Below are 16,764 nucleotides of genomic sequence, written 5' to 3'. Positions count from 1 at the left end.
CTCAACATATTAATTATTTACTCTATTTACCATTAAAGTGCCATAATTATATTTTTGTTTTATAATGAGATTTTTCAGATAAAATTTCTATGAGAAATTCTTGAATGGCAGTCCTATGTCAAATTATGGGACTGTTGCCTCATCAAATTTGAATATTTAAAAATTAAAAGGTTTTTACATATATACCATACAATTCACATATTTTTACATATCTACCACAAAACCTTTATGCTTAAGATGCATAGCACTCAAATTTTGAACATATCAAAAATAAATTTTAGAAGTTGAATTTACATCAAATGGTCTCTTTAGGTGTGGGCGACATTTTCAAAACGTCGTCTGACCATTTGAAAAACATGTTTCGGCAGCTTATCAAAAAAATGCGGTTGGGTTTTTACACTAAATACAAGTCGCGGGTCTAACCCTACGGGCCACCCGCGGACCGCATTTCAGAATAAGCTACTTATCTGGATAGACACAAGCTGCCCCACCCCAAACGCATTAAAAATTAATACAACACAAACAATCAAACTCTTAAAATCACAAAGCAATATTGCAATCCGACGCATTTAAGCCTCATCTCAATAAATAAAAATAAAATGAAATAATAATAATTCAATTATAATCTTTATACTGTTTTTGGATAAATAATTTTCTAGATTTTACTCTGCTGAAAAATAAGAAAACAAATAAATTCATCTGTCGAAAGCAACCAGCCATCACAATGGATGAGCGGTGGAGAACGCCTCAAAGGGCTCTTCAGGTATCCACCGTTCGCCTCTTCTTGGAGCCATTTTTAATGGACGGTTCTGATTTTCCATTGATCGATGTAGTGCGCACCCTCTGCAAAAAGGGATTGATGATTAAAAAATGATACAATTGAAGAAATAAGGTCAAAAATTTTATAAGCAGCTTCTAAACTACTTTTAGCTTTAGATCGGTCCAATAGTTATTATTTTTTTTGGAAGATTTACATGCAGACCACTTGATTCCTAAGAAATTACATATGTAACACTTAACCTTCATATTTTTTATTTGATATGAGAAACTTGTGTGGTATAAATGCAAAAACGTAACGGTCGAATGAAGCCAACTAGTCGGCCAAAAGATGTTTAATCAGTTGGAAGGTTGTCGGTTGGTCTTTCAAGAGAAAGCTCCGGGAAGAGGCACTCCTATCTTTAGGATAAACTGGGCAGTCAAGCAGAGGGTGTAGCGTCGTAATCCGACAGACAGCCTTCCTTGGACAATGAACCTTCTCAGAAAGTTGGAGATACGTACCGTGGTGGGCCCTCTGGCCATTTTGTGAGGAGTTCTCGAATCGATTAAGAGAACTGGTCGTGAACGACTATCCCTAGGATTGAACTCCTTTTAATTCTACATTCGGTTGTCCTTCTGTTTGGTCGGCTCAGAGTTCCGACTGAAGAAATCGATGCTTGATATCGACTATCCCGATATAGTGTCTTTTGATATTTGTCGGTGGGATTCGTTGGACTATCTTGAGATTCATGTTAATATATTTTTTTATGTACATATTCGATACCCTGAATTTCTTACGTCTTGAAAACTACAGCTACGATAAGAATAAGAGAATTAAATACAAAAAATGGATTCATTTATTGCATAATAAGTATTTTCAATAATTAAACTTCCTAATTTTTGTGCCCGCATCCCCTAAAAATGGGGCAGAATTAGCACTTCTCCATCACATTTTTCTCAATTTCCTTCCTTTCAGTCGGTTATCAACAGAAGATATCTTTATGGTGAATGATAAGAAGGTTTCTGCATAGGTGGTTAATGAGGCGGTGATGATGAAGGCCTTTGGACTTTCTACTGAAAAACTTCACCCGTCAAAGAATGTATGGGAGAAGAGAAAACTAAAGGGTAGCCGACCCGCGACCAAAAAAAATGAAAGATGGGAGTCAGCCCGTAACAATAGAGATCGAAGAGAGAGAGTCTGTCGGTCGGTCGACACGAAAAGACCGAAAGGAGGGAGCTGACCGAAAGTAGAAAAATGGGTTAAATAAGTGGCTTATAAGAAGCAGGGAGTAGAGGAGCTAGAAAAAGAGACTGAGTCGTCTGACTCAAGCTCGGCTCCACCAAGAGACAGGCATCAGGGCAGACATAAGCATTGTCGGTGCGTTCCTTGCCCTACACTGATATGTGAACCCACTGGCTCAACAACCTATCCAGGTGGTCTCTGAGACACAGATCCCGCTGTGTGGGAGATAATTGCATTTCCATCAGTCGACAAAACCAACCAGGTTGGCGTTCGATTGCTTCTTGGTGAGAGCATTTCATCTTTCCAGTCGTCTGAAGTGAATCGAAGCCTTGGTAGGAGAAAACTTGGCCTCTTTAATTGAGTAGATTCGTCATTATTTTATCTGACACTTGGTTACTCCTGCATATGTGACCGTCCAGATCATCGACTCAATGACGATGGGAGTCGGCCATTTTTCGGTTCCAAAGGTGACTGAGGGACAATCAGCTCTGACCCACAATGGAGGTGCAGTCGGTTGTTTTTCTGGCCCTCGTGAGGACATTGAAAGGGAGGCTGACGAGTTGTAAGGATCACGATGTCGCTGGCTCACACATGGACAAGCTAGTGGGCTCTTTCGCCTGGGAGGTTGGCCTGCAGAGGGAGGCGGTCATACATGACTGGAAGGAAGAACTAGCGGTCTTTCGCAGGGAACATACTGTAGAGTTGGCGGCTCTTAAGGCCGGATATAACGACTCTCCGGATGGAACTGGAGGAAGTCCAGGCGACCTGTTCGATTCTTAGGGTTCGGGCGAAGGAGGAGAGCATTGAGAGATTTTAGTGTGGGGGGTGAGCCCCATACCAAATTTAGTTAGTCCCGATCGTGTATCAACTAAGGCGAACGAAGAACCAAGTGTAAACTATTTTTTATCTTGAATAAATAAAAAAAATATTTTGCAAATTTTTAAAATCTTATCTGTCATTTCATTTTCTCAAATATTATGTTGATTTTATATGAATTTCCGGATATCGAGAGACAACTTTGTGACTTTTCGACTTCCCTGGGCACCATATATATAATGGTCAAGGGTAAAAAATTTTCAGCATTTAACAAATTCTTTTTTCCCTTCCCTTCAGTCAGTCTTTATCTTTATCCTTGCGTCAATTTGTTTTTGTTGGTTCACATGGCTTCCAAATGCTCCCCTCAGCTCTTCGTCCGGTGCCAACAAACGTTTTGCCTTTCTTCGTTCGACACCAAATTGCTTGAAGACAATTGCATGTATAATTCAAACATAATGCTCAAAGTTGTAGGACTGGAAGCTCGGGCGACCGACAATTCCAGCGATGATCTGATTTTCTATCGAGAATAGTTCCTATGGGGACATCAGCACCCTTTTGCCCCGAGATTCGGTGGATATTGAACCATTATGGAGTAATCCATGCGCAGATAAAGTCGAACTCAATTGCGGTTGTTATGACTTTCATGATATACTGTCAGCGGATAAAGATCCCTTGGTTCTCGAGAGTTACTCTTATATGTTCTCCTTCAATGTGAAGCCCGATGGTTACAATCTCTTTGGATCGACGAGGACATTCCATTTGGTTGATCTTGAGAATAAGATCAAAGATTGGAAAATTTTTAAAATTAAATAAAAAATTTTAAAGCTTTGTTTCCTCTGTGGGGTTTGCCAAGACTGGACTGGAGAGTCATATAAGGAGTCCCGGCATGAATCTTGGGACTAGCATCGACCGTAGCAGGCAAATAACTGTCGGTTATTCAATACACAGATCCAACGATGGTGAACCGAGTGTTGAATCTCGCTCGATTTGGCGCCCCAGAATCGTGGACCGCATCGGATGAGGAGAAAAGGTGACAGATTGAGAAGAACTCTTGATTTTCCCACGAGTCTAGGAAAAGAAAGGCTGCTGCTCCCACGATCACTAGAGAAAGAAGAACGAGAAGAAGACTAGGATGACCAGACAGTCAGAGATGTCCTAAGTTAGGAATTCATGCATTATAATTCTGAAACAACAGTTGTTATTCAAAACATTATAACCAAATACATCTTTGATTGAATTAAAACCCAATTTGATGAACGTCAGTCCTTCGAGGAAGCATCGTCGAGAGGAAGAGAGAACTCCCAGTGTTTTTGGATCAGATATCAGGGAGTCGTTGGAATGACCGTCGACATAGGGACTTCCTTGGCCATCGTCCTTGGGCTTTATTCCTCTATTTAAAAGAGGGGAGGTCAGTCGGTGTTCTTCATGGTCACCAGCTGAATCAGACGAAAAGCTGGAAGCGGGCAACATCGAGGAAAGCCCGGGTGGGAGAAGAAGAGGTTGGGTCAGAGTCTATCCTGGAGCATGGGTCGGCCACCTCCAAAGGAGCGCGTCAGAGGAAATGCAAGGCTCCAACTGATGATTTTGATTCCTCCCTTCCATTGCCTCTCCAAAAAATAATAATAATAATAACAAAAGGAGGCTAAGGTTTATTGGAGTCTGATGCAGGAGGAGCGGTCGAAGGTCTTCCTTAGCCCAGACTCCCACTTCACCCTAATAAATGTGTTGAGGGATTGGTTTCTGAAGGCTCCTAGGACGGCGGAGTATGCTTCGACGATTGCTAATGTGCTTTGGTCGGAGAGCTTCCAAAAATAATTGAACAACCTTCGGCCAAAGGGCCCCTATCATATGATCGATCGGTACTAATTGTTGGGACTCGTAGCCATGTATCAATTGTTCTCCCTCTACCTTAAAGTAAGAGAGAGCTTTGAAGACAGAGGCAAAGGCAAATGAAGCGAAGGCTCAAAAGAGAGCAAGTAAAGATCGGGTGACCTTAACAGAGGCTCGACTGGAGGAGGCCAAGATGGAGCTGGAGATTGCGTCTGAGTGGGTAGCTACTATTCAAGAAGAGAACATCAAACTAACAGAGTAGGTGGTCAGGATGAAGACACCATAAGACTTCTTTTGACACTCAAATCTCACATCTAAAGATAGGTACTATGTTGGTCGACAATTTGTTAAGGTTGGGATTGTTGACCCAAAGTACTCTGATTTAGATGAATTCAAGAAACTTCTTGCCGCTCCCTCAACAACAGCTTGAAGAAAGGAGTTTGAGGGCGATAATGTGGCGAACAGAGGATCATCCAACACTCAGCCCGAAGTTTTTTTTTTTGAAATGTAATTGAAACATTGTATATAGCAGACAAAATTTTGTATAGAAAGAATAGATATATAACTGAATGATTATATGAATGAAACATGACCTTCAGTCGACTTTTATCTGTTTTATTATTTTTTTATTGTCTTTACCTGCTTCGTTCAATTATGGAATGTTGCATTACTCGCCTTTGTCTTTTTGGTCGATCTTGGTACGATTTTTGCCCGGCTCAAGTTTTATGTTGTGCATGTCTCATTTGCTCAGTCGTGACATTGCCTCGAACAATATTGATCATCGAGACTTAACAGCTGGGATGATTTGAGTAATGCCCTTCACAGAGCTTGTCGCTGCAAGGCAAGGAACCATCTCAAGCACTTTGCTCGGTTCAAGTTTCTGGGATAGGTTTCCATTGCTCGAGCGTTGAGGATTGGCCTTTAATATGTGTACGCTGATCGGACATCATGGCGTTGTCGGTCATTTTAGATTTTTTTTTCTCAAACGATCGGAAGGCATGCGTTGTAGTCGGTTTATTTTAGAAAACATTGCTTGGCTCAAACCTTAATATGAGTCTCGACTGTATGAGGGACCTATGTTTCATTTTGGTCGCACTATCCCTCGTAGGGCATAGTCGTCGAAACTCTTTTCCAATGTGATTTTCTTGGTACCCTTATCAAAGCTTGTCACTGTTGGGCAAGAAACCACCTCTGGAAATTCATATGATCCAAGCTTGGAAACAAGTTTATGAGACGATAGTTTTGTAAGATGAACCATTAAATTTTTGTTGATCGGACGTCTTAAAGTTGTCGTCGGTCACCGTTTAGGGTACTACTCCGGTTCTCCGAGTGTCATTTCGAAGCCAAAGAGCATCATCACGAGTTCCCCAAGTGTCGTTTGATCCTGGAGTTATGGACACATAGTTAGCAATTATTTTCATTACCATTTTAAAAAAGAATTGTAAGTGTTGGTACAACATATTTGATCTAAGAGAAAAATTTCTTGAGATCCTCCCTGCTTCACATAACGGGGGACTTATTTCCCAGTGTATGTCTTCGGCATAAATGCTCCTCGGGCAACTCTTTGATCAACAATAATGAATGGGCCAATACATGTTTGGTCGAGTTTACAGACCGTCTGCCTCAGACTGCTAGGTTAGCTTTCTTCAGAACTATGTCGTCGAGCACAAATGCTCTCTCTCTCGGACGTGTCTGTTGTAGTACCGAGCAATCATCCTTTTTACTTCATCATGCTAAAGCGTTGCATTGGTTCGACTTTCCTCGAAGTAAGTCGAGCGCGCACATCATTCCTTCATCATTCGCCTCCTAATAGTTGGTGAGATTCTCTTCGTCGAGCGCAGAGGCTGTGATGATCCTCTGGCTATGGTCGTTATACTCCACCGGCAGCATTGTTTTCGTCCCATGGGATAGCATGTAATGAGTTTGCCCGGTCATCGTAGATGATGTTGTTCGAACTGCCTAAAGGACCGACAAAACCCACCATATTTTTTTTTTCTCCTTCAACTTTTTTCCTTAGCAGATTCAGAATGAACTTTTGGCAGCCTCAATTTGTCCATTGGTCCACAGATGATGCACGGAAGTGAACTTAAAGCCCATCCCTTGACTTTAGATGATGTGTGTCCAGATGAAGTTCCGGACGACCTCTGTTGTAATTCATGAGAGCACCTTCACTTCAACCTATTTTGAAAAATAATCCACAGCAACTACGAGGAATTTACGTTAGCCTTTGAAGGAGGAAAAAGCCCGATGATGTCAAGCCCGATGATGGCGAAAGGTCAGGAACTAACAATTGGCTGTAGTTTATGAGCCAATTGATGCTACAACGGCGATGCTACAACGGCGCATACTTCTGGCATTGCTCGCAGCTTTTGGAAAACTCATTTGCATCCTCAATGAGGATTGGCCAAAAGTAGCTTTGGCATTGAATTTAATGTACCAAAGTTTTCCCTCCAGAGTGACTCCCACATTCAGATGATTTCTTTCGTCTCATTTTCCTTAACGCATCTCAAGAAGAGTGAGGTGGCCGACCATCAGAAAAGTTTTGAGAGACAAGTAATTAGATATCAAATATACTAAAATTTGACAGACGAGTGTGCATTGATCTACTGCGGTAATGAAACGAGAGATATTTTTTATTGAAAAATTACAAATAAATTTGCCTGTATGGCCCAGAGTTGATAAAATTTTACCTTCTTCCTCCGTTCATTTTTCCTCTTACGCCCATTGTCCTTCTTTTTTGGAGGAGATTTCTATCAAATTGAAAGAACTTCACTGACCTGACATTTGATTAAGTTATAGAGAATAAGCAAAAAGATTATATACCTCAGATAGAGCTAAAATTCTAGCATGCCTTTCAGCATGTGTCTCCTGCTCCTCCTCAAGTTCTCCATCACTGTTTAACATTAATTTCAGCCTACCCTCGTCATGCAGCTTTTTGGACCGCGCATGCCTCTTTGAAGAGCATTAACAACAATTAAAAAAAAAAATCAAACAGATATTTTGGAGAAATAAATGTCACATTTCAGAATATATCTATAAATTGAAGGGAAATTTGCATACCAAGCACATAATTCTTATGTATTTACATATCACACCCCTAAACTTCCAGATTTACATATATGGCACTTAGGTTCTTTAAACCTATGCTTGAAAAGGTGTATTTTGACTTTTAAAAAGTGGTAATAGTGCTATTTTTTACGAGATATAAGAAATTGGAGTGCTACGGGTGTAATATGAAAGTTTAGGTACATAAGAATTGTGTACTATGCATGTAAATGCCCCTAAATTAAACTAGGCTTCATTTGGTTTCTGCTTTCTGCTTCTTTTTTAGTAGGAAAACAGCAAATGAAATAGCAGCTTTTGAGGAAGAGGAAATCAAATTTTAAGAAATTCTGATAGCATATAGAAAAGCAAAAACCATACCAAATGAAGACTTTTAGATAAGAGCAGAGATAAAAGTTTAAGGAATTGGGAATCAATAACATATATAACTCTCGAAAACAGAATATCGAGCTTACTTTGGAAGAGAGGTGTGCTCTAACAGCGTCTTCATTTAAGCAGAGAATTCTGGGGCACAGTCTACACTTGAAAACTGACTTAAATTTAAGAATAAAGTTGGAAATATTGGTCTGAATTGGATGTATCTTTCTCCCTGTCATTTCATGAGCCATCTCTACTTCATTATAAGGTATCTTGTCAACTGTCTTGCTGTCTTTCATGTTATCACCAGTCATATCTTCCTCATTAATAAGAATCTCTAATCACAGCATGGATATAAACATGACAACATTCTATTAGCTCGATCAAGATAACATTTTATGATACTATAGCAATCGTTGCATAAAAAAAGCTTCCATGCACATCAAGCAAAACAAATAACTGATTACTTGATTACATAAAGGAGCATTTACACACATAACACCAAATTCCTATGTATTTACATATCTAACTTTACATTTTACATTTATGTCACCCAAATTTTTCATATCACATCAAAAATATCAATATTTTAACATTTAAAATGAAAACTATATCTAAAACCAAAAATTAAATGCCCTGAAACTTACATAATGAATCAAACACATATAAAGTAGACTACTTAAAAAATTAAATGCCCTGAAACTTACCAAAAAAACAATCTAGAATGTAGCAAAACAGAACATGATTACTTTAAATAGGTTAGTTACAAACAAATTGAGCGAAGAACAATATGATTTATACCAACAATTGTTTTCATAACTATATCAGAAAAAAAAAATCCAACAACTTTTTGGACAATGCAGCAGTAAAAGTATGCCTTCAACTCACAAGAAAACTCTGGAAGAGGGATCAAATCATGATAATAGTAATGCTGGCAACCAAAAAAAGGAGTTCACAATGATAAAAAATGCTAATGGTAAAAGTAAAACTCAATAGAAAACACACAAATATTTCTGAAGCAAAACGAATTAACCTGCCAGTGAAATAACATACTTGTAACAGCTAGCCCAGATTTCACACGATATGTGGATCTATTTTAAATTAAAAAGTAAATTACAATAGACAATCAAAAATAAGTTATATAGATGGCCTATTTTCATCATATGCAATTATTATTGGCATATATTTGGAGAAGGCAGTTATATGAAAAGCTTTCGGCTAAAAAAAACCAATCAATTTACCGTTAGAGCAATTGATCTTATCCCAATATCCAACAACAACAACAACAACAAAGCCTTAATCCCACTACGTGGGGTCGGCTACATGAATCCTTTTTCTCCATTGCATCCTATTTAGTGTCATATTTTAATTTAGTTCTAGTAAATTAAGATCATTTTTAATACAATAAGCCCAAGTCTTCCTAAGTCTATCTCTGTCTTTCTTAACACAAGTCGAATCTAAAACATCTACTCTCCTAATCGGATCATTAGATGGTCGACGTTTAATGTGACCAAACCATCTAAGACAACTTTCTCTAATTTTGTCCGTCACAGGAGCTACACCAACCCTATCACGAATATATTCATTCCGCATTTTGTCTCTAAGTGTAAAGCCACTCATCCACCTAATCATTCTCATCTCGGCAACACTTAACTTATTATTATGCTTCTCTTTTAAAGGCCAACATTCAGCGCCATAGAGCATTGCAGGTCTCACCACCGTCTTATAAAATTTTCCTTTCAGTCTTAGCGGTACTTTTCTATCACACAAAAGGCCCTAAGCATTCCTCCACTTCAACCAACCAACTTGAATTCTACTATTAACATCTCCATCTATATCACCATCGCTTTGGACAACGGACCCAAGATATCTAAATCGTTCACACCTTTTAATAATTTGATCACCCAAAGTCACACTTCTGTCACTAGAGTTATTACTACTAAAATTACATTCCATGTATTCAGTTTTAGTTCTACTTAAACGAAGGCCTTTAGACTCCAATGTAGACCTCCATAATTCAAGTTTTTCCTGGGCGTTCTCTCTCGTTTTATCCACGAGAAGGATGTCATCAGCAAAAAGCATACACCAAGGTACATCTTCCTGTAGATGTCCAGTAAGACCATCCATAACTAAAGCAAAAAGATATGGGCTTAAAGCCGATCCCTGATGTAATCCAACAGAAATAGGAAAATATTTTGTCAATCCTCCTTCAGTTTGAACACAAGTGACAGCCCTAGTATACATATCTTATCCCAATATCCCTTCAATAATAAATCTTTAACATCCACCTCACTCTGCATGCACAATAAAGCATCTGTCACACTCCCCATCACATCATACGACCCCACAGCTCTTTTCTTATTTTTAGGTTTTGAACATGGTATGCGGTGCCCCTAAATAAAATATTGTTTGACTTTGCCAAATTGCTTCTCAAAGGAAGAACATTGCATTTCCTTCAATAGCAGGACTATATATTTTTTCACATAATTTTCAAGTTAAACTGTTAAGAATTCAAACTTAAAAGAGAAAAAATAAGCATGAGACAAGTAATTAACCATAAATATATATATTTTAATGTCAAGCTATTGAAGACAAGGTTTGCCTAACAATACCTGAGGTATCAACATCGCCCTGGTTATTTGAACTGTCCTCGCTTTCATACCCTGACCCTGTCAGAATAAACAGAAATAGAACAAAGAATGATTAAGGTGGTGGGGCGTCATTAAAATTACCACCAAAGTGAATCACAAATAAAAATATTGCAAAAGCAAGCAAAACTTATGCGAAGGTGGTGGGGCGTCATGAAAATTACCACCAAAGTGAATCACAAATAAAAAGATTGCAAAAGCAAGCAAAACTTATGCTATCAACAAATTTGAGAAGTTTTAGTCAGCATCAATGATCAAAAATCTCAAAATGGAACATGCTTATGAGTGAATAAAAAATTTCGCAGAAAAAACAAAATTGTAGGCACCTTACCCAGCTTCTGTTTGAAGTAATCAATTCCTGAATTAACATGGAGATCCATGGAATTCACCTGTGATCTACAGCTTAACCATGAATCATAATGCTTTGAAAAATCTCACACAGATCAACCGAATAAGAGGGAGAAAAATGCATCTTCAGTTGCAAAATACCAAACTCAGAAGATAATAGTACAACATAGGGATCAAAACAAAATAATATAAAGACATATGCACATCTTGATCACTCATGTGCCAGGTCAAAGGACTTGACTAAGTTGTACAAAAACATGATTCGGTGTCGACCTCCATCCCCAACACAAACACACGCACGAACACGAAACTCTTAGGCAATGTTTGGTTGCAGACTGAATTTACATTAAATAGTATTTATCAAATCTTGTAAATCCAATCTTCAATTTCACAGGAATGAACTCTCGAGCGACGGCAGCAAGAAATTCTTAAATTCGTCGAATATTCAGATTGACTAAATCCAGATTTATGCCCTAAAACAAACGGAATGCTGGAAGAAAAGTCAGAATGTGATGAAGAAAAGTCAGAATGTGAAAATTTTTTATCTAATGGAGCATTGGATTTAATTTTGATTTTTTTTTTTTATGTTTGGCTGAATTTATGCTAAATCCATTGCTAAATCTCCTTAAAATGATGCTATCAAACACCGCCTTAGTTAAGTAGGCTAGCCATAGTCCTTATGCATAGCTGGAGTTAGTAGAACTTATTATAGTGAGGAAAAGCTTGCAAAGTTTATAGTTACAAAAAATCTCTCTCTCTTTTAAAAAGTGTGACTTCAGCGAAATATTTCCAAAATCCCCCATATGTTCCTATCTTAATCAAAAACATCAAGCAGATTCACTGGGTGTATGCAAACATCATCAAAAGAGTATTCTCATTCCTTTGCCTGCTCTCTTTCAATATGGATCTCTTTTTGCGCTTCTCCTCCTTACCGGAGAAGAAGAAAAGGACAAGATAAATGAGCAAACAAAAGAAGGATTATAAGGGAAATGTTTTGCTATGACTTATGTGAAACCCAATCAATATGGAATGTGAGATAACCAAGAGACCTGGGAAAGTTCGAGGCCTCTTTTGCACAAAGAACCTTTATCCAAGGCCCAAAATTTGCCTGCCATTTTTGTCAAAGGACCATAATTTAAAAACATCAGGTAGTATCAGATAGAGCCAAGTTTCTTAATCCTTGGTGCTTAGTTTTAAATAAGAGCAGTTAAAAACAAATCAAAGCACTTTCTATGCTCTAAAGCACTACACAAAGGGGTGCAATTACCATGTCAAACAAATTATGAGAAAGCCTTAAGTGACCGGGTTGCCCAAGTCACTCTTTAATAACGCCAAAGGGCCTTGTTGATTGAGATGTTCAACCAATAAGCTCTATGACAAATGATAAATCAAAAAACAGGGATGATCAATCACAAACGAAAGTAACACTACAATAAAGGAGAGAGATTAGAAAAAAATTATTGAGATCAATAGACGAAGAAGACTCAAATGTGGAAGCAAATCAATCCCCCAATTTATCAGTTATGATGGTTCAATCAATGTTAAAAAGTTAGATGAATGGACGCGTCCACTGGAAACCTATTCAACCTCTATGATTACACAACAGAAAAGGATTTTTTTTTTCATCGAAAAATCACCAACCATGCATCAACAAGGTGAAATGCCCATCTTCTAATTGATAAACTGAAAATCACATGGGAACATTTGAGAGAATTATTTGCCAAGCATTCTACTTCATAGGGTATGAAGAATATGGGTGGAAGCAGTGACACGAACTACATCAAAGAGAAGACAAATATGTGCAAGAGTATACTATGGAGTTAAGAAAAAAATCTAACAATTTTGACATTATAATAAAAGAAATGTCAACAAAGTACACTTCTGTTTTAAATTTCAAAATCTCCAATAAACTTTGAACTCTTTTCAATATAGGGCATGAGCCAAGTTAGTAACCTTGTCTCGGCCAGTGACAGAAAGAACAATATTCTTGTAAAAAAACCTCCCAACAACAATGATGCTCTTCAAAGCTCATTGGAATGAAAAAAACAAAAGCAAATAATTCTTAAAGGACAATCATAAATCTTTATCTTCTAGATCAATTTTTTAGAGCTACTGCATTGTCAACAATGATGAACAATGTTCGAAATTTCATTCAAAATGCTTTTATGAGAAATTTAAGAAAATAAAATTAGAAGAGTAGAAAGGTGATTACATCTCTTGACATAAAGCAAACATTGGAATCAATAACAACATCCAAACTCAAGTTTATCCTTGATGACAAAGCAAACAAAATAGACAAGAGCCCAACATTAAGCAACAATATATGTGAGGAACTTTTCAACTTGCGTGTAGAAGTTAGGCCAAAGGTGGTAAATGCCATCAAAAACATGGGAATTCAAAACAATCTAATATTTTCAAATCTCATTCAATAACATTATTTAGAGAAAACACCTCACAACAAATCTGACTCTCTCGGTTCGATCCATTTGGACATATAGATTGGAATTGACCAAAAAAAATTGGCTCCATTTTGCCATCACCCAATGGCACATACATGAAGTGTTGTGTGAATTGATCACTCTTGAGGAACTTCAGTCATTTTTTTATAGTTCTTATGTCTGAGATAGACATGCAATCTACTAAAGGATGCTTAAAAATATCAATTCACAAAGAATGACCAAAATTACACCATGAATATAAACAGAGATATTCAACTCAAACATGCAAAGATAACATGAAAAAAAATAAAAGTAATTAATTGTCATTAAAATTTTAATCTTATCTTCATTTTAATAAAAAATCAAGATGATGATGCTCTTTCCCATAGTAAGAAAAGAAACAACAACAAATTATGGAAAAATATGTAATACGCTTCCAATAATAGAGGGATCTTTCACAACAAATGATGTTGGAACATAATACTCGACTAATTTCGGAAAAGAAATATGAGAATGTGTTCCAAATTAAGAAAAAAGGGATAAACAAGGCACCCGTCTTATCTTAAACCAAAACCAACATTCCTTCTCAATTTGGAGTCAACAAAAATGAAGCTGACACCACAAGTCACCAAGTTAAGCCTAAGAAAAAAAATTATCTTTTGCAAATTAAAAAGCATGGGAACCAAAAGAAAAAAAAAAGCAAAAAAGCGAGTTGTCAAGTGCATCATATGCCAAGTGATAAAGTTAGGAACAAAGTCAACCATACTTTCACACATCCACTAAAATTCATGGGAGTGAATTTACATTTTAAAAGGGGGTATATAATGTTTAGGTCTATATCAAATTATTTTTATGTATCTATTTCATGATCACCATATATCAAATCCTTTTTTACTCATCTAATTCATGAAAAAATTTCACATTCCTCGCTCTCGCATTCATGCATGTTCTTCCATGAAACAACTTCTTCCTTCTCATTAACATATTCATTTATCTTTAATAAAGAGTTCTTTCATCTACTCCATAGGCTTCTTTAAAACTTCATCTCTATCTCTCAATCCATATGAGAGGCTCTATAACATCTATATAATTTGCATCTCCTTCAACCTATCCTAAAAAGTCATGAATGGCTAGACATAATTCTTCGTGACCATGGGCCTCTTCCTAGCCTGGTTAGGGTTGGGCAAATGAGTTGTTCTTAGGGCCTCTTTCTCCATGTCTCCTTCGATGTTGAATATAATGACAGTGAGGATGGAATCCTAACACGCTCTACAATGGTATTAATAGGCATTGTAATGCTTTTTGTAAGAACATCATAAGCCCCAACATGCTTCTTGAGAATATTAGTAAAAGCACATGTCTGCTTACGATGATGGTGTCTCACAAAGTCAATGTCCGAGTCTCCTTCCTCATTTGTGCTTCCTGACAACTTCACTGTCAAATAAATATTCCTTCAAATATTACCTCTTGAGTCGCTTCCATGGTGGGAGATTTTTTACTAATCCTCATACATTTTCTTCAGAAAAAACAATGTCATTTCTAAAAGAGAACACCAAGTCCTCTTCTTCCTTAACTCCAACAATCAAAGATGAGTCGTCGTCATTGACATAACTAAAATAAAGATACCACATCATCATTTTTTGCAGGCATAGTGATGATTCCATCATCATTTCAACAAAAAATCCCATCATCAACAAATAGGTTTCCATCAATTTTCTCCTTAACAAAAAAACATTGGTCCATAAAAAAAGGGGGTTAAATCCAAGCAATCAACATTATTAAAAGGAATAGATAACAATGGAAACTCGGGTATAGAAACTACTTCAAGAGTAGCTACTACCTCTTCCAATTTGGTATCAATAGCAATAAAGCAAGGATCAAGACAGTTCAACAATGGAAATGTAGCCTATATCTTTTTCAAAAGTATAAATTGGATGCCTATGGCAATTTAAAAACCAAACATTTACAAAATTCTAGCATCATCACTACGTGTAGTCACAGTCTCTTAACAAAGAAGACCAAATCCATGAAACAAAAGTAAAAAATTGGGATCAACATCTTCCTCGAAAGTTTGCATGCAATGTCTCATGCTCCAATAGCGAGGGCGGAGACGTTTCATGGATCACCACAATACAGAAAATGTAACCAACATCTTCCTCAAAAGCTTGCATATGATGCCTCGTGCTCCTGTAAGGGGTGGCCAAAGTAAGCTTCTTCATAATCAACATATGGAGAAGCAAGAAGACATGGGGAAAAAGCAGAAGGAACTAGTCATCGACTTTTAACCTTTAGTACAGATAAGTAGTATCCAGGCACCCTACTATTGTTGAGAGTTTTAAGGTAAGCAGATGACTTATGTTTCAAATTGAGTGAGCGCTAGTCACATCTCAAATAATGATACATGTCTTTTACAACCATTGCTTTATGGAATGGTTTCAACCAATCATGAGACAATACTGGGTAAAGAAATAACCCAACTCATTAATCAAATGATCTTAGTCCATTTATTGAGCACCATTGAGACACACGCACACGAATATATTTGTCATCATGTAGAGCTGATTGACAAGGCACTCTAGTTGCCTCAACCATAGAACTCATATTCTTCTAAGCATGAATGTACTTCTCAATCAAGTAGAACTGTTCAACAAATTTGAATCCTCTCAAAAACCTAGACAATGTTACCCACGAGACATCATCATGATCAAACACCAAAGATCTCCTCTTTCAAATAATTATTCCAACAAATGCTCTTCAAAACATGACATCCTAGCATGCAACAAACCTCGGTCCTGTACACCATGCATCCTCCATCCTCCAGTGGCGCCCCTTAAATGATGTTTGGCCTCTTGCAACCCTATTAATCGTGCAAAATCACAAGTGTATAAGCCATCCATACAACTATAAAAGGATCACCACAGCTCACACACTCCCTAAAGTCTTGATCCAGGCAACTCTTCAAAATCCCGGATGTTTGGCAAAGGTTCATATTTCACATATACAACTTGAAATGCATGTTATTGTGGAGTTTTCTTTTGAAGTATGGAGCACAATTTAAGTGTGTGCTTGCTCTGCTCGTCATCTATCAAAAGCCCTCCATCTACTTAGCCAGGTCTACTACTTTCATCCTAAGGAGGAATTATTGCGTGCGGACACCGCATGCATCTCTGCATGCGGTGTCCGATCCTGGCCGTAGATCACGGTGATCTACGACCAGGATTATTTCTGTTTTTTTTATATAAAAAAAAAATTAGGTGGGGCCCCC

At 37.5% G+C, this 16,764-nt stretch overlaps 1 protein-coding gene across 1 annotated transcript in view; it reads right to left on the bottom strand.

Annotated features, from left to right (window-relative positions):
• Positions 1-636: 636 nt before the first annotated feature.
• The window catches only part of LOC110029010, a 20,777-nt gene continuing 4,649 nt past the window's right edge, over positions 637-16,764 (bottom strand). Inside the window, exons 2-6 of the mRNA XM_020731109.1 lie at positions 10,678-10,734; positions 8,164-8,402; positions 7,469-7,597; positions 7,336-7,395; positions 637-843 (exon numbers count right to left, since the gene is read on the bottom strand). Coding sequence (XP_020586768.1) covers positions 760-843; positions 7,336-7,395; positions 7,469-7,597; positions 8,164-8,402; positions 10,678-10,734 — 569 coding nt within the window. The 3' untranslated portion in view covers positions 637-759. The remainder of the gene's footprint in view (positions 844-7,335; positions 7,396-7,468; positions 7,598-8,163; positions 8,403-10,677; positions 10,735-16,764) is intronic.

The sequence above is a fragment of the Phalaenopsis equestris genome, unplaced genomic scaffold (assembly GCF_001263595.1).
Source record: "Phalaenopsis equestris unplaced genomic scaffold, ASM126359v1 Scaffold000002, whole genome shotgun sequence".
Taxonomy (NCBI): domain Eukaryota; kingdom Viridiplantae; phylum Streptophyta; class Magnoliopsida; order Asparagales; family Orchidaceae; genus Phalaenopsis; species Phalaenopsis equestris.
This window is presented reverse-complemented; position numbering and strand designations above follow the sequence as displayed.